Below are 23,630 nucleotides of genomic sequence, written 5' to 3'. Positions count from 1 at the left end.
TTCTGGAATGACTTTTTCTGTAAGAATTCCATCCTGGGCTGGGGATATGGCCTAGTGGCAAGAGTGCTTGCCTTGTATACATGAGGCCCTGGGTTCAATTCCCCAGCACCACGTATACAGAAACTGGCCAGAAGTGGTGCTGTGGCTCAAGTGGCAGAGTGCTAGCCTTGAGCAAAAAGAAGCCAGGGACAATGCTCAGGCCCTGAGTCCAAGGCCCAGGACTGGCCAAACAAAAAGAAAAGAAAAGAAAGAATTCCATCCTGTCCATTTTCAAGATTCTGTTCAGGCACCAACTTCTCATTTGTGCCTAACTTATACTCAACTTCAACGTGCTAGGCATTCTTCCTTTCTTTTCTAGATCCCCCATCCAACGTTTTCCCACTCTGCCATGTGCCTCATGAGGCTGACCTGTATGAATTACATCTATCTCTGGTTTCCAGCTGGGATGGACTGATGCTATGCTCCAAATGAGAGGGTGGGAAGAGAGCCTGATTATTTTCTTCCAGCTGGGTCACTACTCCCAGTGGCTACAAGTTTCCAGGAGCTTCTCCCACATCCCCACCCCACCGTTAGCTAAACTTGCAAGGTTCCAGATAGTATTCCCATCGCAGCCCTTTCAAAGCCTGAGTGATAAAGGCTTGCTGGCAGATGGATGGATGTCCTGCCATCCCTTTAGCTCTCTTCAGGCCTTCCCAGCCTTGGACAGGCCATTGATATGGAGTCATACTGCTAGAGTGTGCCAGATGACTGACAAAGCCTCCCCTACTCCTTCCCAGATGGCTCCTAGCTCCCCTCACGCCACAGCAGGATTTTTCTCTCAGTAATTAGGCTCTGGTATGTTTACACAGACTCACTACAAATCAATTCCCTATGGAAAATTCTTAACCTCAAGCTGCCTCTCAATTCTTCCACCCCTGTGTGCAAACTGTATGTAATATTAGATTGAACAAAGAAAACCTAATTAAGAAAGCAAATGCTACTAAAAATTCCTGACACACACAGTGCAAAGCTAAGTCAAATAATAGGGTTTGGAGTTTTATCTATTTATAACTCCACTTTCCTTTAGTCTAAAGGTTGGATAAACTGTTAGTTTCACTTCATTTACACTGTGCTCACTCTCCAATGGCCATTCAAATGTGAACAAACATATGTCCCAATGAATTTTCCCTTTTCTTTAATCTTACAAACAAAAAACCAGGCTCAAATAATCAAAATAAGGGCTAGGAATGTGGCTTAGCAATACAGTGCTGGCCTAGCATGCACAAAGCCCTGGGTTCGATTCCTCAGCACTATATAAACAGAAAAAGGTAGAAGGGACACTGTGGCACAAGAGGTAGAGTGCTGGCCTTGACCCAAGCGAGCACTCTCAGTGCTCAGGCCCTGAGTCCAAGCCCCAGAAGTGGCAAAAAATAAAATAAAAATTAATAATAATAATAATAATAATAATAGGAATGAGCTTTCAATGTTCTTCTTTCAGTTTACTGTTTAAATCCCACTTAAGATTAAGAAAGAAATCAGGGGCTGGGGATATGGCCTAGTGGCAAGAGTGCTTGCCTCCCATACATAAAGCCCTAGGTTCGATTCCCCAGCACCACGTATACAGAAAATGGCCAGAAGTGGCGCTGTGGCTCAAATGGCAGAGTGCTAGCCTTGAGCAAAAAGAAGCCAGGAACAGTGCTCAGGCCCTGAATCCAAGGCCCAGGACCGGCTAAAAAAAAAAAAAAGAAAGAAAGAAAGAAATCAGTCTTGACCTGGAAAGATTAGAGTTTTAGCCAAAACCCCAAAGTAACTGGTTTGCTGTTTCCAAGTCATGGAAAGAGTACTGAAAAAACATTGAAAAGTATTTTAAGAATTTTACACTGGCTTTGTTTTTTGTTTTTTTGTTTTGTCTCATTCGTTTATCTTTGGGGGGACAAGGGAGCACAGAAAAGGAGGAAAAAAAAGGGTGAAGCAATACAGCAGTGGTGCTCAGTAGACACTATGTTGGAAATGAACTATACAACTTCTGGGTGGAAATGGGAGGGGAAAAACAGGAGACAGCAAAAAGAAAGATATTCATTACCTGACTTACATAACTGTAACGCATCTGTATATCACCTTTATAATAACAATTAAAAAAAAAAAAACACCTTTAACCCAAGCACTGTTGGCTCATATCAGTAGCCCTTGCTACTCAGGAGGCTGAGATCGGAGGACTGAGATTCAAAGCCAGCCCAGGCAGGAGAATCCAAGAGACTCTTATCTCCCACTAACAACTCAAACACCTGAAGTGGGGCTGTGCCTGAAAGTGATAGAGTCCTAGCCTTGAGCAAAAGAGCTAGGGACAGTACCCAGGCCCAGAATTCAAGCCCTATAACTGAAAAAAAAAAAAAAATTGTCTTAAGAATTTTGCATTGCTACTAAAGAAGGAACCCAAAGTAAATTCTCTGCACATTTAAAATAGTTTATTAAAACAAACTCCAGGAAATGAAAGCATGGATTTTTTTTTCTTGTTGTTATTGGTGGTGGTGGAGTTTGTGGAAAGGGGAGCTCAGAAAGGGAGGAGGGGTAAACAAATGCGATCATGCTATTCAGTATACATTATGAGGAAAATGACCTCTAACTTGTAGACAAGGATGAGAGGGAGAAACTGGGGGAAAGTAAAGGAAGGGATGCTGCTGTCCAAAAACAGAAACGTACTCTACCTGACCTATGAAATGGTGTAACTCCTCTGTACAATCCCTTAATAATAACAATAAAATTGTATTTTTTAAAAAGAAGTTTGCACTGCTACAGAAGATTGTGCTATATACTCTCCGATATACATTTGCAGTGTGGCAGGACTTGATCTGTGAGCAAAATAACCCTAAGTAACACTAAAAGAGGCCCATTAAGCATTGACTCATTCCCACAGCACAGGAAAGGAGAACCCTCACAGATACCCAGCATCTGTGTGGACTAGGGTTTCTCAATCTCGGCAGTATTGACATTCTAAGCCAGATCACTGTTCACTATGGAGGACTGTGTGCAATAGAGGATCTTTAGTTGCATCCCTGTCCTCTACAAATAGATGCTCGTAGCATTTCTCAGGTGTGTCAACCAAAAATGTCTCCAGAGATTTTTCTAAGTCCCTAGAGAACAACATTGCCCTTGGTCAAGAACAGCTGCCCTAGGGGCTGGGGATATGGCCTAGTGGCAAGAGTACCTGCCTCATATACATGAGGCCCTGGGTTCGATTCCCCAGCACCACATATATAGAAAATGGCCAGAAGTGGCGCTGTGGCTCAAGTGGCAGAGTGCTAGCCTTGAGCAAAAAAGAAGCCAGGGACAGTGCTCAGGCCCTGAGTCCAAGCCCCAGGGCTGACAAAAAAAAAAAAAGAACAGCTTCCCTAGATAAACAAGTATCTTCAATTCCAATCAGTAATATTAAGGCACAACACTAACCATGATTCACCTATGAACACTAGCCAACTCACTTATCTACCATCTTCAAATGGGAAAAGTACCTTTTCTATTTTGTAAAAACAAAAGTATCTGTAAACTTTCAAAGTGATACCTCTTCATAGCACTGAGAATATAGATGAAAAGAATAGCTGCCAAGGCAGAGAAAAGCTGCTACACAAATGCCTGGTTTGAATCCCCTGTGGAAGCATCACAAGACTCAGCTGATGAAGACACTCACATGTGATAGTCTCCCTAAAATATAGGTGGAACATTACAGACCAAGACATGTCACATAGGTGCAAATAGGTAAACCACCGAAATTAAACAAGGACAAAACCCAGGAGCAGGAAAGAGCCCAAGCTCCAAGGATGGAAGCTGTTACATGTGGACTCCATATCATCCTCAGGCTCCTTTATGGCAGTATCCTCAAATGTGGCTTTTCGGGCTGGGGATATAGCCTAGTGGCGAGAGTGCCTGCCTCGGATACATGAGGCCCTAGGTTCGATTCCCCAGCACCACATATACAGAAAACGGCCAGAAGCGGCGCTGTGGCTCAAGTGGCAGTGCTAGCCTTGAGCGGGAAGAAGCCAGGGACAGTGCTCAGGCCCTGAGTCCAAGGCCCAGGACTGGCCAAAAAAAAATGTGGCTTTTCATCCCTATCAGAAAAAGTGCCTTTAAAAAAATAATAACAGGGCTGGGAATATGGCCTAGTGGCAAGAGTGCTTGCCTTGTATACATGAAGCCCTAGGTTCGATTCCCCAGCACCACATATATAGAAAATGGCCAGAAGTGGCGCTGTGGCTCAAGTGGCAGAGTGCTAGCCTTGAGCGGGAAGAAGCCAGGGACAGTGCTCAGGCCCTGAGTCCAAGCCCAGGACTGGCAAAAAAAACAACAAACAACAAAAATAATAATAACAACAATGGTTTCTAGTGTCCTTCAAAGATGGTAACACTATATCTACAGACACAAATTATTAAATTTCAATATAAAGCCCTAGTTTCATATAAAAGAAAATAGACATGGTTTTATAAGAAAATCTGTGTTTTCAGACAAGATGTTATACTATTGTGTAGAAAAGTATCGTCTCCAAACCTAAACCTTGTATTTCCAAATTGACCTAGGGAAAAACAATTCTACCCCTTCTGTTCTATCAAAACCCTCTCCTAAAGACCTCCCATGCTCATGGGTAGGCAGAATCAATATAGTGAAAATGGCCATATTGCCCAAATTGTTATACAAATTCAATGCAATACCTATCAAAATCCCAGCCACATTCTTCACTGAAATAGAGAAACCAATCCATAAATTCATATGGAACAGCAAAAAACCTAGAATAGCCAAAGCAATTCTAGGCAAAAAAAGCAATGCAGGAGGTATCACAATACCTGACTTCAAGATCTACTACAAGGCCATCATAACAAAAACAGCATGGTATTGGTATAAAAACAGATCGGAAGACCAATGGATTAGAACTGAAGACCCAGAAATAAAACCGCACTCTTACAGCCAACTGATATTCGACAAAGGAGCTAAAGATATACAATGGAATAAACATAGCCTCTTCAACTACTGGTGCTGGGAGAACTGGGCAGCCATATGCAGAAAACTCAAAGTAGACCCAAGCCTATCACCATGCACCAAGATCAACTCAAAATGGATCAAGGACCTCAACATCAGATCTGAATCCTTGAAACTACTGAAGGACAGAGTAGGAAAGACACTAGAACTTATAGGCACAGGAAGGAACTTCCTGAATAGAGTCCCAGGGGCACAACAAATAGGAGAAAGACTCGACAAATGGGACTACTACAAATTAAAAAGTTTCTGCACAGCTAAGGACATAGCCACCAAAATAGAAAGACAGCCAACGATATGGGAAAGGATATTTACCAGCACAGCAACAGACAAAGGCCTGATATCTGTCATCTACAGAGAACTCAAAAAACTAAGCCCCTCCAAGCCCAATAAACCTATTAGGAAATGGGCAAAAGAGCTAAAGAGAGACTTCACAAGAGAAGATATAAAAATGGCAAAGAAACATATGAGGAAATGCTCAACATCCCTGGTAGTAAAGGAAATGCAAATAAAAACAACCCTGAGATACCACCTCACCCCAGTTAGAATGGCCTATACTCTGAACTCAGGAAACAACAAATGCTGGAGGGGCTGTGGGGAAAGAGGAACCCTTCTCCATTGTTGGTGGGAGTGCAAATTAGTACAACCACTTTGGAGAACAGTATGGAGGTTTCTCAAAAAGCTCAATATAGACCTACCCTATGACCCAGCCATACCACTCCTAGGCATCTATCCTAAACAGCAAAATCCAAGATATCAAAAAGGCATTTGTACTACCATGTTTATCGCGGCACAATTCACAATAGCTAAAATATGGAAACAACCCAGATGCCCCTCCACAGACGAATGGATCCAAAAAATATGGTACTTATACACAATGGAATACTACATAGCGATTAGGAATGGTGAAATATTGTTATTTGCAGGGAAATGGTCGGAACTCGAACAAATAATGTTGAGTGAGACAAGCCTAGAACACAGAAAACAAAGGGGCATGATCTCCCTGATATATGACTGTTAACAAAGGGAGACGGAGAGACAGTAGAGACCAAGTCTGTGAATACTGTATATGTTCTTGATACATTGTATATTGCATATATGTCAACCTGACCTAGACAAGGGATAGAAAAACAGGTTGTAAGATATCATAAGAAATGTACACACTGCCCTACTATGTAACTGCACCCTCTTTGCACAACACCTTGTAAAAAAATTTATGTCCAATTAATAAAAAAAAAATAATAAAAAAAAGTATAAAAAAAAAATAAAAAAATAAAAAAAAAAAACCCTCTCCTAGCCCAATAGCTTATGAACACATAAGATAATGCTAAATGAAATGAACTCCATGTTATGGAAACGAGTGTTATATCACAGTTGTAAATACTTTCAACATGCCATATGTAACTTTATTATTGATATTCCTGTATAAACTTCCTGCATTGTACCTACACTATCTTTGTATCTTATCGGAGTATATTGGAAACCGTGTATACTGGTATTAGAACCAGGAAATTGGAAGGGAATACCAAAATCGAGAGACACAGGGTAAAAAAAAGACAAACAACTACAAAAGCAATACTTACAAACTGTTTGATGAAAATGAACTCAACAACTGAACAACTCGTGGGGGGAAGGGGAAGGGAAGGAGAGAGGGGGGAGGGGGAATGAGGGACATGGTAATAGTATAAGAAATGTACCCAATGTATGAAACTGTAACCTCTCTGTAATTCAGTTTGATAATATATATATATATATATAAACCTCTCCTATTATTAATCACAATAGTCAGCAACCTCTAACCTCTACCAGGAATGTGGCCCAGAGGCCATATCACAAAGTAGATTAAGGGTGTGGGGGGGAAGGGGGGGTTGAGAGAGGGAACCTGAAGTTAGACCACTTCAAGATGACTCCTCCACTTAACTGCAACGACAGTCACTATAAATCTAGTTTTTCATCTACTAAAGGAGGATGCCAGCAAACTTCTCAAGAGTCTTTATAAAAGTTAAATGAGAATGTAGAGCAGCTACTGCTGCACCTAATATGCATATACTTGATAAATGTTGGCTATAGGAGTTATATTATTATACTTGAATCCATAGTTTCCTAATTTTGCTCATCATAATCTGCTAATAGAAAGGATGGGTGACTGAATATCCGTTTATAAAGACAGTCTTCATATGACTTTGTTTTTTGCCAGTCCTGGGGCTTGAACTCAGGGCCTGAGCACTGTCCCTGGTTTCTTTTTGCTCAAGGGTAGCACTCTACCACTTGAGCCACAGTGCCACTTCTGGCTTTTTCTATATATGTGGTGCTGAGGAGTCAAACCCAGGGCTTCATGTATATGAGGCGAGCACTTTACCACTAGGCTATAGTCCTAGCCCTTCATATGACTTTTAAGATTGTTTTTAGGGCTGGGGATATGGCCTAGTGGCAAGAGTGCCTGCCTCATATACATGAGGCCCTGGGTTCAATTCCCCAGCACCACATATACAGAAAATGGCCAGAAGTGGCGCTGTGGCGAAAGTGGCAGTGTGCTAGCCTTGAGCAAAAAGAAGCCAGGGACAGTGCTCAGGCCCTGAGTCCAAACCCCAGGACTGGCCAAAAAAAAAAAAAAAGATTGTTTTTAGTTTTGAGATTCTATGAAACACTTCCCTGTAGAGGTCATTTTTTTTTTTATTCACTTATGACCTTTCATCCCAGTTGGAGAACCAATCTGCCTTACATGTCATAAAAGAGTAGATAACCTCGAGCTCAGATTATGGTAGTTTCATGTACAACTGAATACCCAGCCATGGTCACTGTCTCTACATCATTTAGGCCAATATAGCACATTAGCCAAGAAAAGATGGCAGCTCTTCCAGTGAAAGTACTATGTAACCTGCATGTTGTCTCAGAAAATGACTGTTGAAGGTCACTCATATCTATGTGAATTAATTCCCTAGTGTAACAAACAACACCTCTAAAAATCCGAGATTATCATGTGAGAAAGTTTGTAAAGTATGGCAACAGATGGAGAAATATTTTAAGATAAAACTGATTCCAAAGTTAAATATTCTGAATAAATATAATCATGGCACAGACTTAAAGTAAATTCATGGGCCTCCAAACAAATAAGCACAACTCTGTACGTGGAGAAATATCCTACCTATATATAGAAATGGAAGCTGTAATTTACATAAACACCAACCTATAAGAAAACCAGAAACTGCCGATTGTTACAAGCCATCCTACATTAACCCTCTAAGATGCTAACAACTTCTGCCGAGATTACTGAGGGATTGGCAATGGTGGGGATGGGATGACTTGATTCCTTTCCTTATTTATAACTTCCAGTGTTTATAACACTGCTTGTAAATAAAAAAAAAGTTATTATCTACTGAAAACTCATGAGATTTGGGGCAAGAATCTATTTTAGGTGAACTTTCCCTTAGGCTCTGAAGGATCAACCAAGTATCCCTGTCTCTCATACATGAACTAAGATTATTCTTGCTCCCTTCCTTAAACCAAAAGGGCTCACAACTTAGCTTCCTTCTTCTTTATCCTCCTGCCAACCTCACAGGTTTGCCACTATAAGAAATCAGCATGGGGTACAAGAAAATCTCACCACTAGTTTTTGCTAATTTCTCAGGGACAACAGACAATTCTCTGTAGTGAGACAAACAGAAATTGCTACTACATCACTGACACTGCACAAGGGAATATCAACCTCAGAGAAGTGACTTCTTAAGTAACTAAACCCAGATATTTTTTCTGTGTTGCTATTTGAAACCTATAGGCTTCCTAAATATTCACAATAAGAGCTTATGGGGAATAATATGTGTGCCAAGAACATAAGGCCATTCTGGTAGACGTGCATTTGACCAGCTAGCTGGAAAACAAACAAACATCATGAAGATGTTAAGAGCAAGCTGGGCACAGTGGCTCAGGCTGCCCAGGAGTGAAGATAAGGAAGATGTCATTTTGAGGATAGCCTGGCAAAAAAGCTAATGAGACCCCCACCTCATCCAATAAAATAAGAAAAGCTATGCCAGTCACAATGGCTTACCCCTGCCATCCTAGCTACTAAGGAGGTGGAAGGAAGATAGTGGTTCTAGGGAAGCCATGGCAGAAAAGCTTCTTAACAAAAAGAAACTGGGCATGGTAGTATTCGGTTACTTTCCCAACTAATGGGTGGGGGAAGAAAAACAGGACATTCAAGGTTCCAGCACATGACTGAGCAGAGAGACCCTATCTCAAATAATATGACCCTATCACAAATAATAAGAATATAAAAATAAAAAAGGCTGGAGTCATGGCTCAGTGGTAGAGGGCCTGCCTAGCTATCAAGAGGTCCTGAGTCCAAACCCCAGAACTGTCAAAATAAAGATGAAAAGGAGCAGTGAAAACTGACCTCCACCAAAAAGATCTTAAATTCAGACCATCTGAAGCCTTTATTAAACAGATCCTATATTCAGAGAAGCACAAAACATGTCTTACTCATCATGGAAGATATACTATTTGCCTTCCAAAGAATCCTAACTGTAGTCTAAAAACTAGTAAATTCAGGGGCTGGTAATGTGGCTCAGTGGTAGAGTGCTTGCCTAGCATGTACCAGGTCCTGGGTTCGATTCTCAGTACCACATAAACAGAAAAAGCCAAAAGAACAAGTTGAACAAGAAATGTATTCACTGCCTTACATATGAAACTGTTACCCCACTGTACTTCACTATGACAATAAAAAAAGAAAAAGCAGGAAATGGTGTTGTAGCTCAAGTGGTAGAGTGCTAGCCTTGAGCTGAAGACCTCAGGGACTTTGTCCAGGCCCAGAGTTCAAGCCCCACAACCAACAGACAAAAAAAAAAAAAACCTAGTATATTCAAAACCAATACATGGCAGACCCTAGTTTAAAGAAAAGTGGCAATACTAGTTTTAAAACGGGTCTAATAGTATATGGGATTAAAGCCACCTACAATAATTCTGAAAAAAAAATACAAGAATCATTACTTAGGGGGAGGGGCAGAAAGAGTAGAGAGGTCCTGGGGCTTGAACTCAGGACCTGCGCACTGTCCCAGTCCCTGAGTTTTTTTTATCAAGACTAGTGCTCTACTACTTGAGCCACAGCTCTACTTCCGGCTTCTAAGTGGTTAGAGATAAGAGTCTCCTTCCTAGAGGGGCTGGGAAAGTGACCTAGTGGTAGGGTGCTTGCCTAGTTAGTATACATGAAGCCCTGGGTTCAATTACTCAGCACCACAAAAACAGGAAAGGCTGGAAGTGGCGCTGTGGTTCAAGTGGTAGAGTACTAGCCTTGAGCAAAAAGAAGCCAGGGACAGTGCTCAGATCCTGATTTCAAGCCCCAGGACTGGCAAAAAAAAAACAAAAACAAAAAAAAAACTAGACTTTCCTGCCTGGGCTGGCTTCGAACTGTGATCTCAGATCTCATCCTCTTGAGTAGCTAGGATTCAGACTTGAGACACTGGTGCCAGGCTTTGATTCCAGAATTTTTAAGTTCTACACATAATGTATTTGAACACTTAATCCAGCCATTTATTCATCCTCATCATTAACCCCAATAAAAGGTGGCAGAAACGCTCAGCCACCGCCAGCAAACACCAGAGGGTGAAACTGTCACAACCGGAGCCTGTGGACTAAAAAACAAGACAGAAGGAAGGAGGGCCTTGTGAGGAGGCTGGGAGGACTCACCAACATCACAAGGTCTGTGGCCGGCATCTTCCTCCCTCGACGCCCCAGCCCTGAGCCCCTCCTCGCAGTGTCTGTGAAAGGGGAACAGGTCCGTTTACCTCCAGAGCTTTCCCGAGTCGCCCCAGCCCGCCTGGACCCCAAAGCAGCCAGGACGCGGCTCTCTTCCCTCCTGGAAGACTCGGTTTTCACCACCAGACACCACACTCCACCCCAAGTGAGGAGATCAGAGCCCCGCTGCTCCTCGCTTCTTTCCCACGCCAGGGGACACCCACCCCGACCCGTACTCCCACAAAGTCGGGGGGCAGCCCCGAACCCGGGTCCCGCGGGCCGGGCAGCTCACACCGAGGGCGAAGCCAGAGGATCCCCAGTCCCGGGAGCTCGCGTCCACCCGCGCACCGCGAGCCTCGCGACCCGGCCCATCCCACTCTACCTCGCCGCTAGCGTGGGGCTCCCGAGAAGCTCGGTCCCCGGCGGCTTCCCACCCCCCGGCGCCCCGGTCCACCGGGCCTCGACCACCCAGCCGCCTCCCCCGACCGCCCCGGCCCGGCCCTCCCTCACAGAGCCCGCGGCCGCACCGCCACCTCCTCAGGGCAGCCGCAGCCGGCCCGCACCTCCCTCCCGGCAAACTCACTGCCCGCGATGCTCCCCTAAGCGCGACTGACCCCCACTGCTCGCGCGCAGGCTCCGCCCGCCGCCGCCGAGATTGAGGGCGGGCTCGACGCCGGCTCCGCCCCGCCCCTCCCGGAAATGGCCCCGAGCCGCCGGCCCCGCCTCCTTCCCTGGCGTGCGCGGCCCCGCTGCTGACCTCCAGGCGCACGTCACGACGCTAGCGGCGTGCACGCCCTTCTTCCTCCACCCCCAGAAGAACGTGTGCGCCGCCTGCTGGCGGGGCCGGAGCTTTCTGGTCCACAGGTGGTTTGAGAAGGGCCCTGTCTGCCCTTGATGGTTCCCTGCTCCTCCTCCAGACAAACATATCGAAAGCTGACTTTCTGCATGCAGTGGGTGACGAGCCCCAGAAAAACTGACCCCACCAGCTAGTGGACCTGGGGTGTGTAGAACTGGGCTTGGGGAGTTTTATGAGTCTCTTCCTTAGGTTAAGAGAACCTGACATGTCCCCTGAAGAAACCTGAAGAAACATGAAACCTGAAGAAAACTGCATGTGAAGTTGTTCAATGGAAATACCATCCCCAAACTTCCCTCCTCTCCCTGAAGAAAATAAGGGTATTAATTTTCAGTAGCAATTTTGGGAATCAAGTAATATTTAAGTCGAAAGGGTTCATCAGGGTCACAAAGGTCACCATCCATTTCCAGATGAAAAAGAAAAACCAACTCTCAGGCTTTCCACCACTGGCTCAGGTTGTTAGGATAGTAATTATGTGAAAAAGAAGGCAGAATCTTTGCATTAGTGACCTGCTTACAGTATGCTTTTTTCATAGATTACAAAAAAAAGCCTAGATGAAATCTTGGGATCCAAACAGGAATTAGGTACCAAAGAGTTACCCAATTCCATCCCCTTGTGAAATATTGTTAGGATGGCCAAATAAGGGCCTTACCACCACCATCATGTTTGGTGCTTTTAGGATGAAATTCCTTGTTATCACAGCTGCCCTCCTCTGCACATTGTGCCAGTATTTCTATTTCCCAGACTTAAGTGACAAAGAAAAAGGCCCCAAGAAAATCAGGCATTGGCCTTCCTTGTCCTTACTCCATCAGAAATTCCAGATATCTGTACCTTCCAGATCCCCCTGAATTCAACACTAACACCCCATGTGCTTGCCCCTCTCACTTGTTTTTCCACACACTTGGAACCTGTGTCACACAATCAGAAAATGTCCAGGGTCCTCCTACCAATGCCTGCTCAACAGGAGATACTTTCAGCATGCCCTGCCCTTACACCTCCCATCCCCTCCCACATTTTATTTCTTCTGATTATAGGAAACCCTGCCCAGTCTCCTTAGCTTCTACTTCTTATTGTTTGATCTAGAATTCATGCACCCAGACTGGCAAAATGACATCTGATTCCTTTCTGACACAGGGCAGGTAAAGTCTTCCAGAACCACAAACCATAACAATCATATTGATTGATCTTGATTTTGCCAAGAACTCTGTTAGGCAGATTTAGATACAAGGTTCTATTTATGTCTTGATTTGTCCAGATCAGGCAACTCTCCTTACCCTGGAACTGGTAAAGAAGGGCACCAAGACCAGAGAAAGTAATGATCTTCCAAAGGCACACAGTAAGATGGGGGTGGGGTTTAAGTAGCCCAGGCTTCAGATTTGGTAGAGAGGTCTTCAACTGTGCTGATTGATGAATTAGAAACAAGGAATTCAGAGCTAGAGAGATCTTCAGCCATTTGTCAGATCAGCATCAGAAGGGATGCATGAAGACACTAGAGCCCAGAGAGTGAGGCAGTTCCCAAGAAGAGTCCAAACTGCCACACAGGTCTGGGCTTGCACCTCTGTCTCTGAAATACAGGGGTGGGGTGTGTGTGTGTGTGTGTGTGTGTGTGTGTGTGTGTGTGTGTGTGTGTGTGTGTGTAACAGAGAGACAGAGGCAGACCAAGACAGACAGAGACAGAAAGAAAGGCAGGGAGGGAGGAAGGGAAGGAGGGAGGGAAGGAGGGAGGGAGGGAGGGAGGGAGGGAGGAAGGGAGGGAGGGAGGCAGAAACACAGAAAAAGCTTATCATCATATCTGCAGAAAACTACCTGGAGGACTTAGCTGCTGGTCTTAGGCAGAGGTGGGGCTGCCTACTGCTTCCATAAACATAGTTTCACAAGAGTAGCTTTGGCATCACTTGTGAGGTCATGAGAAGTATATGTTTTGGGAGTCCTGACCCAGACCTCCTGAATGGGAATCTATTTCAACAAGATCATCAGGTGGTATATGTGCACAGCAAAATTTGATAAGTACTTCCCTAAACCCCCTCTTGGCTAAGGAAGCAGAGTGGTCTAGTGACAATGTGTGTTCAAGGAGGCTCATGAAGAAAACATGCATGCGTGAGAGGGGAACTAGTGCTCCCCATGCTGAAGTCTGTACCATCCTGTACCTTTCAAGATGACAGAAGATTGGAAGGGATCGCAAGTGATTATGGGGACCCAGTAAGAAGCTAAGGTTCCTCCAGATGCAGTGGGCTGGTGGGCAGATGTGTAGAGAAAGATGCTCTAGGGAATCTTTCCCTGTATGGTTTCTTTCACTGAGGCTGGGAGGATCTTACTGCAGTTTCTGAATAAGTAAATTATTTAAAATATTCAGCCAGGTGCTGGTGGCTCAGGCCTGTAATCCTAGCTACTCAGGAAGCTGAGAGCTGAGGATCTTGGTTCAAAACTAGCCCAAGGAAGAAAAACTGGGAAAGTGCTGAGTCTCACCTCCAATTAACCACCAAAAAGCCAGAAGTGGGGGTGTAACTTAGGGATTATAGAATATCAAGAAAGCCAAGCAAGATCATAAGGTCCTGAGTTCAATCCCAGTACCAGTGGAACACAAACATACACATATTTCCTGCTAGTAAATCTGGGTCTGATTAAAATGGCCCTTGCCCATGATCGAGTTAATGACATATACCACACTTTCACACATAGGCACAAATTCCTACTCAAAAAAAGTGTACCATCTTCCCATGTCTCCTCTCCTCTTCTTGATACTCCTTGCTCAGCTGGGGGCCTTCTTTGGTGGCTCACCTCAAGTCAGGTTGGTAGGCAGATCTGAGGAGGTTGAATCTTGAGTCCTGTCCTAGAAAGGCTCAGCCCACAAGAGAACCCCTTGCAGGAAACCAGTGAACAGTTCACAGAAATACCAGAGCCAGTGAAGGAAACCAGCAAACAGCTCCAGTTCCAGGTTTGGTGGATCACAAGAGAGCTGGCCATCAAGGAAGGGGAAGAGAGGCAAAAGGAACATCCACAGCAGAAAGCAAATGCCCAGAAATTGCCACCTTGCAAGGAGTAGCAAGACGTGAGTCACTGTGCTCTGCTGGCTTGAGTGAGACCCTTGGTCTTCCCAGTTACATGTCCCCCAGGTGACAATTCCCCAAGTCACTGTGGTCAGGCCTCAGAAAACTGAAAAATATTTCCCAAGGAAATACTTCCCAAAGACTCTCTCACACTGGGCTGCTCAACCACCCTAGCAAAACATCAAAAGCAGAGGATGACTTTACCAAAAATCAAACCAACACAAGCTTCCTTTGGCTGAAGGAAACCAGAGGAACTGTAGAACAGCTTTGAAGGCAAGCAGACAGTCTCTACTCAAACACTATTGTCTTTGACTTATTTTCATCCAGACTTAATGTTTGTTTGTTTGGGTAGTACTGGGGATTGAACTCAAGCACTCTGTCACTTAAGCCACACCTCCAGCCCCAGATTTTCACTTTTGAGTTGCTTATTGAAATAATTAAAATGACTTGAATATAAAGCTGGCACTCAGATTAAACCATGTGTTTCAGCCTACAGGACATCTTGGATAGCTTGGGTTTTAGGCTCTTCCTTAACCAACCAACACACAAGGTTTTTCTTTCTTCCCTCCCTCCCCCACTGTCAACCAGCGCAGCAGGTGGGAGGGGGTGGGTGCTGCCTTTTGAGGTTCATGATTCTTTAAGATCAAAGGGGAAACATGTCATTTCAACTATATCCAAGCTGTGTGACCAAGGGGTCAAATAGAGCAGTGCTTATGGACTGCACAGCAAGTAGCTACCTCATACTCCTGATTCCTATAGCTTGCTTGCTACTTTTGTTCCTTTGTTTCTATTGTTTCCTCTTGTTTCTATTGTCTTCAATTTCAACCTACTGGATTTCTCCAGGTAGGCAGACATGGCTGAGGGGGTAAGCAGAGTGAGGCAAAGGCAAGGTCCTCTTTGGTTTTGTTTGTTTATTTTGGTGCTGGTACAGGGGCTGGAACTCAAGGCCAAGGCTGATGCACTATCACTTAAGACACATCTCCAGTTCAAATCTTTTGTTGGTTATTTAGAGATGAGAGTTTATTAGATTTGTTTGCCTGGGCTGGCTTCAAACCTGGATCATCAGATCTCAGCATCCTGTGTAGCTAGGATGACAGGCAGAGCCACTGACAACTGGCAGCAAGTCATTCTAACTGCCTGAGTTGGCCTGCTGATTGCAAAATGGGGGTTAATAATATCTCCCTTATTACTATTGAGACAACTGTACTAATGTGTGTGTGCATGTGTGGCCTGCCCTACAACTGGGCATGTTCAAATAAGGCCCCAATCAGAGCTCTATGATAATACATTGGTCAGGACCTCATTCTAACACATCGGTGAGTCGTTCTAGCAAAATCCTGCCTCTCTTGGACTCCCCAGTCTTGTCTGAAAGCCACCAAACTACTGTTTGTCATCAGTACTTGTTGCTTATAGATCCTGAGTCCCAAACACACCATACCCAATACCCTTGTCTATAACAGCCTGGTGTTTGGGGGCTTTTGTTTTACTTTGTTTTGGTGGTAGTGGAGGTTGAACTCCAGACTTCATGCCTGTTAGGCTGGTGCTGTAGTGCTAAACCATGCTCACAGCCCTGTTTTGTGCTGATTATTTTTAGGATTGAGTATACTTTTTGCTCAGCTGAGCCACAGTTTCTGGATTCACAGACACACATTACCACATCCAGCTTTGATCAGTGGACATGAAGTCTTGAGGAGTTTTTTTGCCTGGCTTGCCTAAAACCGAGATCCTCCCAATCTCAGCTTCCCAAGTACTTAGGGTTATAGGTTCGAGCCATCAGAATCATCCCTGAAGTCATATTATTAGATAGTGGAGAAATTTTCTTCCCACCTCTGGACATTCAATAATTTTTCTAAAAAAAATAAACTGACAGTGGACAGATAGATTAATGGAAGAGAATCCATGTGGATTTATTCTGTCAAAAGATGAGACTTTGTTAATTGGAGATGGAGTCTGCAGACTTTTCTGCCTAGTCTAGCCTTGAACTGACATACTCCAGGTCTCAGCTTCTTGAGTTGCTAGGATACAGGAGTGAGCCATTAACACCTGACTTCTTATGGCAACTCTTAGAATTGATTTATATATTTTTGTGGAAATGCTTTTAGAATAATTGTCTCAAAATCTTTTGAAAAGAATTCTTTTGAGCTGGTGATATGGCCTAGTGGCAAGAGTGCTTGCCTCGTATACATGAGGCCCTGGGTTCGATTCTCCAGCACCACATATGCAGAAAATGGCCAGAAGTGGCGCTGTGGCTCAAGTGGCAGAGTGCTAGCCTTGAGCAAGAAGAAGCCAGGGACAGTGCTCAGACCCTGAGTCCAAGGCCCAGGACTGGCCAAAAAAAAAAAAAAAAAAAAAAGGAAAAGAATTCTTTTGGAGACTTATCTCTCCATGTCTAAAATTATTTGCAAACAAAGTGCATATACTATTGAAAAGCTATATTAAATACTAGTGCAGTTTAAATTCTTAATTTCAAAAGCACAATTAATATAAGAAAACATTCCAATATGTCTGAGTGGTGGGTCTCTGTAGACCCCACTTTAGATATAGAACCAGAAGGTAGATGAAGGATGAAGTTCAGAAATGTCTGAAGGTTCTTAAAGGTTCTGCATATGGACAGGAGACCAGAGATCTGCAATTAACAAACAAACATCTAAACTAGAAGCATGGCCCAAGTGGTAGGTTTATCAAGTATAATGTGTGGCCCTTATTTGGATTTTGATTCAAATTGCAAGAGAGAAATTTTAGAATTTTCTGGAAAAATAGTAGATATTTGAACTCTGGCTAGATAGTAGATGACATGCAGAAATTAATAAAGTGTTAGGTATGATAATAGTATTGTCACTGTGCCTTTAAGAGAGTTATTATGTTTATGGCTGTCTAATTTTTGCTTCAGAATAACTGAGTGGAAAAGTAAAATGAGGTGTAAATGAAACAAAATCAGCCATAAATTGATCATTATTAAAACCAAATGTTGAGTATATAAAGATTAATCATATCATTCTGTTAATTTATGGTAGTCTTTGAAGTTTGGGTAGAGCAAATTCAGTTCTATTTGCATGATCATTTCTAACACATAGCCAGCCATCATATAAAATAAAATTGTGAAAAAGAACTTGCAAAGCAAGTACTATTGATTTGCCCTCCTGAATCTTTTCTCCCTCCGCTATATTTCTTTATTTAGAAATACTTTTACTACAGCATCACTTACATATAGCAGTATTCACCCCTTTTAAGTGCAGTCTTTGATTTATGTGATAATTACATACACTATGCAACCACTATGTAACTTCGTTTCCTCCTCTTGAAATTATTTGCTAAGATATTTTTATCATGAAAGTGTTGAATTGTTACCAATTGCTTTTTCTACCTTGAGATAAAAATTCTTCTTTAACCTAAAAAAAAAAATGAGACTTGAAGACAGTCAGAGTTCAAGTTTGTATAGCACCCTGAGCTATGGAAAGGATTCGGAGCTAAGCAGAAAAAAAAAAATCTCAGGACACAGAGTTTCCTAAAGCAATCCTCAAAAGAAAAAGTGCTAACTGTAACCGAGTCTGCTAGAACAGAGCACTTCTGCAGCACAGCTAATCTTCCCTAGTTGACTATATTGCTGGGAGGAGGGGACAAGGCAAGAAAACTAAGTTCCTTGTTGGACCATCTATCTTTGAGAGAATTCTAGAGAGCCCTTTCCCTTGCCTCAGAGTAGAAAGAGGGCCAAGAAACTGGAGAAGTTCAGAGAGACCTTCATTCTTTATTTCAGAGCCCACACTCAGCATGCCAAAGCAGAAAGGACTCAATTAGAATTGCCCCATAAACATACACAATCACCATGAGTGTGAGAGCTACAGGTGCCCATCTGTCAAGGAGCTTGACTTGGCTAAAGGTAGGCACAGAAACCTGAAATAAGACAGTACCCTTATCCCCACTTTTCAGGGTTCATCCCAGTGATAAGGAAAAACAGCCATTGCTAAAAACCAACTTGACCAGACAAGCTTAAACTTTAGCTTCTATAATCACACTTGCTCGCTCCATCATTTCCCGCACACCCTATAATTTCTGAGAAACTCTCATATATCTGCAATTTTCTGAAATTGTAACTTTGGAAGGAAGACTATAACACATAGCAATAAAAAATTCTGTGTTCTGCTCCTAAACGTCTAATCTGCCCTTTGCAAAACAAATTATTCTGAGAAGGGCTGGGGATGTGGCTTAGTGGTAGAGTGCTTGCCTTGCATGTACAAAGATCTGGGTTCAATTCCTCAGCACCACATAAACAGAAAAAGCCAGAAGTGGCACTGTGGCTCTCATGGTAGAGTGTTAGCCTTCAGCAAAAAGAAGCCAGGGACAGCACTCAGGCCATTAGTCCAAGCCCCAGGACTGGCAAACAAACAAACAAAAAGTTATTGTGAGAAACTTGTTACCCATGTACATCCCTCTCTCAATCTAAACCTGCTCACAAATATGCCACAGGGCTGAGACTTTGGAACTAGCCTAATAAACCCAAGTTAGTTCTACTTCTCCAAGTGTTTTGCTTAGTTTATCAATGGTCTGTTCATTTTTTCCATAACATTTCAAAACAGGGGTGTTGTCTTGGTGACATAATCCATCTACAAGCAGTCTTCCACAGGGGATATGATTTTCCAGAACTATAGGTTAAGAGTTGACAGAGTTTCAAACACAACAACCATGACAACTACAGGCAACCATACTCTTTGCTGCAGGAAGAGTATACAATAAAACATGAACTAACAAAAGGAAGACTCCACTTCTCAGATTGTGTGCCTAGAGAGACATGTTCTGGCAGGCTGGAAGACATGGGGTCATGGGACAATTCTTCATTGTGAGGGGCTGTATTCCATCACTGAATGCTGGAAGCTCTTTATGTCAGGTACTGGTGGCTTACACCTATAATCCTAGCTACTCATGTGGCTGAGATCTGAGGATCACAGTTCAAAGCGAGCCTGAGCAGGAAAGTCTGTGATACTTGTCTCCAATTAACCACCAAAAAGTCAGAAGTAGAGCTGTGGCTCAAGTGGTAGAATGGCTAGCCTTGAGCAATAAAGCTCAGGGGAAGTCCTCAGACCCTGAGTTCTGGTCCCAATATGAGCACACAATAAAATAATGATAAATAACAATAACAATAATTCCACCTGTCTCCTTTTTCCAGGAAGGGATGTCTGTCATATTTGGTTGGAGTGGTGTCTGTCCTGGTTTGCTGTGGGAGTAAGCAGTTACTGGAATGCCCAGGGATGCCAGGCCTACTTGTTGACACAGATGGGACCTAATAAAGAGGCTCAGGGAAACCTAAATCCCAGGTAAACAGAGGACCTGTGGGGTAATTACAAACCTGCGCACAGTCTCTCCTTGCCTCACCCTGTAGAACAGGTTTCCAGATTGACTCAGAGGGGATGGGCTTGAAAAGGCTGGGAAGACGGCTTCTCTGTCCCCAGTTCAGAGATCAGGGGAGCCAAGGGGTGTCCATTGCCACAAAGAGATGAAAAGTCTTTCATAGATATCTTTGAAAACTGAAAAGAATTTTGCCTAGTAGGCTTTTGAAAGTCTGTGCATTGACCTAAGTAGAGGGATCAAGGACAGCCTGAGCCAAGAGCATAGGACAGCAAATTAGCCAGCAGAAGAGCCAGGGAGAGGTCCAGCTCAGCCAACTGCACAAGCCCCAGCCAGTGAGACAGGAGGCAAGAGGAAGGTGTGCTTCGGAAATTCTTGTGACCTGACACCACCGGGGAATCTAGGTCTCTCAGGCTCAATTCATTTGCTCACTCAAGGCTAGGTTACACTATCCTGGGTGTGCAATGAATCACTGAGCAAAACAAAAATTTCAGCCCTTGTTCAACCAAGCAAGCATAATAAACATGCAAACTATAGGGCAAGTTAGAAGGGACTAGGAGTAAGAAAAAGGAAGCCAAACCAAGTACAGAGAGTAAAGAGGGTAGGTCACAGGTCATGTCTGCTGCAATTTTAAACAGAATGATAGACCTTCAATTCTCTCTCTCCTCTCTCTCTGTCCCTCTCTCTGTCTCTCTCTCCCCTCTCCCCCCTCCTTTCTTCATTTATTTTCCTCCCTCCCTCCCTCCCTCCCTCCCTCCCTCCCTTCCTTCCTTCCTGTTTCTTTTTGAGACAAGGTCTCCCTATGTAGCCAAGGCCAACTGCAAACTTCTAATCCTCCTCTTGCTTCGTTGCTCCAAGTGCTAGAGTTACTGTTGTATGTCACCATATCCGGCTTGAATTTTTCCAAGACCCAAATCCATTTTTCCCCATTTTATTTTTACTTCTTCAGTTTTCAGAGAAGCTGAGGATCAAATCCAGGCCCTTATACATGCTCAGCAAGCTTTCTACCACTGAGCTACATTCCCTAGCCCTGTCTCAATTTAAAATGTCCATTTTCCTGGGAGCTTGCTATTTTCACTAGGCCTACTTTGGGCTCTTTACATAAAGCAATGGGAATGGTTTGGTACTCCAAAACAGAACCCAGGTAAAAGGCTTGTTTCTGCCCCATAAACACTCTTCAAATATTACCAGCAATGCCTCCTCAACCTGTTGTAGAGGGGACTTCCTTTTTCCCACATTCCCTAGATGTTCAAAACTCCTGTTTTCTATTGTTTCATTTTGTTGAGTACCCCAGGCGGGCCTCACACTCTCCCAACTGCTGGATCACAGGTGTGTATCACAATACCTGGCTTGAACTTCTGTTTTTTCATGGCAGACACAAAGAGGTTTCCCTCATCCCTTGCCCTCCACAGCCCCCCTGCTTTCTCAAGTACCAGGTCTCATCTCCTCCAAGTGCTAGGAACAGAGTCAACATGCAGGCCACACTTCATTCTTGCTTAACAACAGGAAATGACAAGTCAGCACTGTTTCTAGACCAAGGATACAGACTTTTGTAGGTCTGTGTTGTTTTCTTGTTGCAATCTGCATAGTTTATCTTGTGACCATGATGTAACTGCCACAATCACATCTGTTTGTTAATTCCATCTTTCCCCTTAAAATGAGGAAGAAAGGAGAAGGGGCACTCTATGAATGTGGGGAAGAGATCTAAATAGTCATAGAGGGGAATATGACCAAGGAAGTTGCAGAACTTTGGGCAACTCAAACCAACTGTTTTGAAAGGGGTTTTGTTGGTGGTGCTTTATTTTTTTTCTGTGGGATATTTTTGTAGTACTAGGGATTGAACACAGTGCCTGTGCATGCTAGGCAAGTATTAGCCCATTGAGCTCTATCCCCATCCTCTGAAAGGGTTTTTGTTTGTTTTGCCAGTCCTGGAGCTTGAACTCAGATCCTGGGCACTGTTTCTGAGCTTTGGTGCTCAAGCTCATGCTCTACCACTTAAGTCACAGCTCCACTTCTAGTTTTTTGGAGATAAGAGTCTTGTAGACTTTCCTTCCCAGGCCGGCTTCAAACTGTGATCCTCAAATCTCAGCCTCCTAAGTAGCTAGGATTATAGACTTGAGCCACTAGAGCCCAGTAGATTTTGTTTTTATTTGCAGTATACCACTTGTACAGACAAGTTCACAAGTCAAAGTAGAGCTAGATAAGTATTCAAAGCAAATGCTGTTGTTCAGCACAACCTAGAGCAAGAAACAGAGTATCTATCATCCCAGATGTGATGGCTCATGCTTATCACTCCAGCTTACAGGAGGACCAAAGTTCAAGGTTAGCCTAGGCAAAAAGTTCTTAGGACTTATCTCAAAAAAAAAAAATAGCTGAACATGGTGGCACATGCCTGTCATCCCAGCTATACAATAAGCATAAATAAGAAGATCACAGTCCAAACCAACCCAACAGTTGACACCAGACCCTGCCTAGAAGATAACTAAAGCAAAAGAGGCTGGGCCTGTCTCAAGTGGTAGAGTGCCTGTCTACCAAGTATGAGGTTAGGTTCAAACCCCTGTTCTTCCAACCAACCAAACGGAATGTGATCAGTTAAATTACTTTTAAATAAGCGTAAGTGATGCAAATGTGGTGGCAACCTGCCCGTCAGAGACTTCAGGGTCCGCAAGTAGGACATAGTTCAATGATCTTCAGCCAAAGAGCCACAAGCAGACATTAAGGTCATTTGCATCAAGAAGCCACAGTACTAACATTGTAATACTATACTTAATATGAAGAATGGCTGGGAGAGGATAGGGAAACAAATTCCCACATGTGACCTCCCCCCTCCCACCCCTGGCAAGAGTGGAGAGTGGGGAATCACATACATCGCTCAGAGAAGAGGAACCCCTATCTAATGCACTGCCTACCTTCAACTTGTTGCAGTTGGGGAGCATCTCCCTTCGCCATCAGGTTCTTTTTTACTTCATGGCATCCCATTAAACATTAACATTGGTTACTACCTCTAAGGATGGCTGATGGCATCCGGCTGATGCTGTGTCAATCTAAGTGTCATAGGCTCAACTTGTGCTGAACTCCCCAAGCCCCAGTTCCACAGATTGTGACTTTATTTGGAAAAAAGGTCACTGCAGGTGTAATTACCAGAGCAGGATGGGCCCTTCCCCCAAACAACAGATATCCTTACATAAAGAGGGAAGATTTGGACAGACTTAGAAACAGAGAAAGCCACATGCAAATAGAGAGATGGTCATGATGAGTGTGTGTGTGTGTGTGTATGTGTGATGATGATGATGATAATTGATAGTGATTATAATTTTAAAAGTCAAAGGACACTAAGTTGCCAGTAAGCTACCAGCAGCTAGAGAGTGACATGGAAGATGTTGTTCTTCAGCCCTCATAGAGAACCTCCCTTGTGAACATCTTGAGCTCAGTCTTCTGCACTCCAGAGCTGCCAATCAGTTTCTGTTGTTTACGTTTTCTGGTATATCATTGCAACAGCCTAATTAGCAAACATCTAGATTTCCAAACTAGCCTGCTATGTCTGAATAACTTCCCTATAGGCAATGTGCTAGAAATTCAATTTGTAATACTATGGGAGGTAGGAATAAGATACTTAGGTCAGGAGGCCCTATCCTATGAATAAATTAATAATGCTGTTTTTAAGC

At 43.6% G+C, this 23,630-nt stretch overlaps 1 protein-coding gene across 5 annotated transcripts in view; it reads right to left on the bottom strand.

Moving 5' to 3' along the window:
* Positions 1–22,905, bottom strand: part of Sgpl1 (sphingosine-1-phosphate lyase 1) — a 66,521-nt gene extending 43,616 nt beyond the window's left edge. The window contains exons 1-2 of one of the 5 annotated variants that reach the window (XM_048338955.1): positions 22,875–22,905; positions 10,678–10,748 (exon numbers count right to left, since the gene is read on the bottom strand). In XM_048338955.1, the coding sequence (XP_048194912.1) occupies positions 10,678–10,704 (27 nt within the window). In that variant the 5' untranslated portion in view covers positions 10,705–10,748; positions 22,875–22,905. The other 4 variants (XM_048338953.1, XM_048338954.1, XM_048338952.1 and 1 more) reach the window with 4 other exon arrangements.
* Between the last annotated feature and the right edge of the window lie 725 nt (positions 22,906–23,630).

This window comes from Perognathus longimembris, chromosome 2 (genome assembly GCF_023159225.1).
Source record: "Perognathus longimembris pacificus isolate PPM17 chromosome 2, ASM2315922v1, whole genome shotgun sequence".
NCBI lineage: Eukaryota > Metazoa > Chordata > Mammalia > Rodentia > Heteromyidae > Perognathus > Perognathus longimembris.
This window is presented reverse-complemented; position numbering and strand designations above follow the sequence as displayed.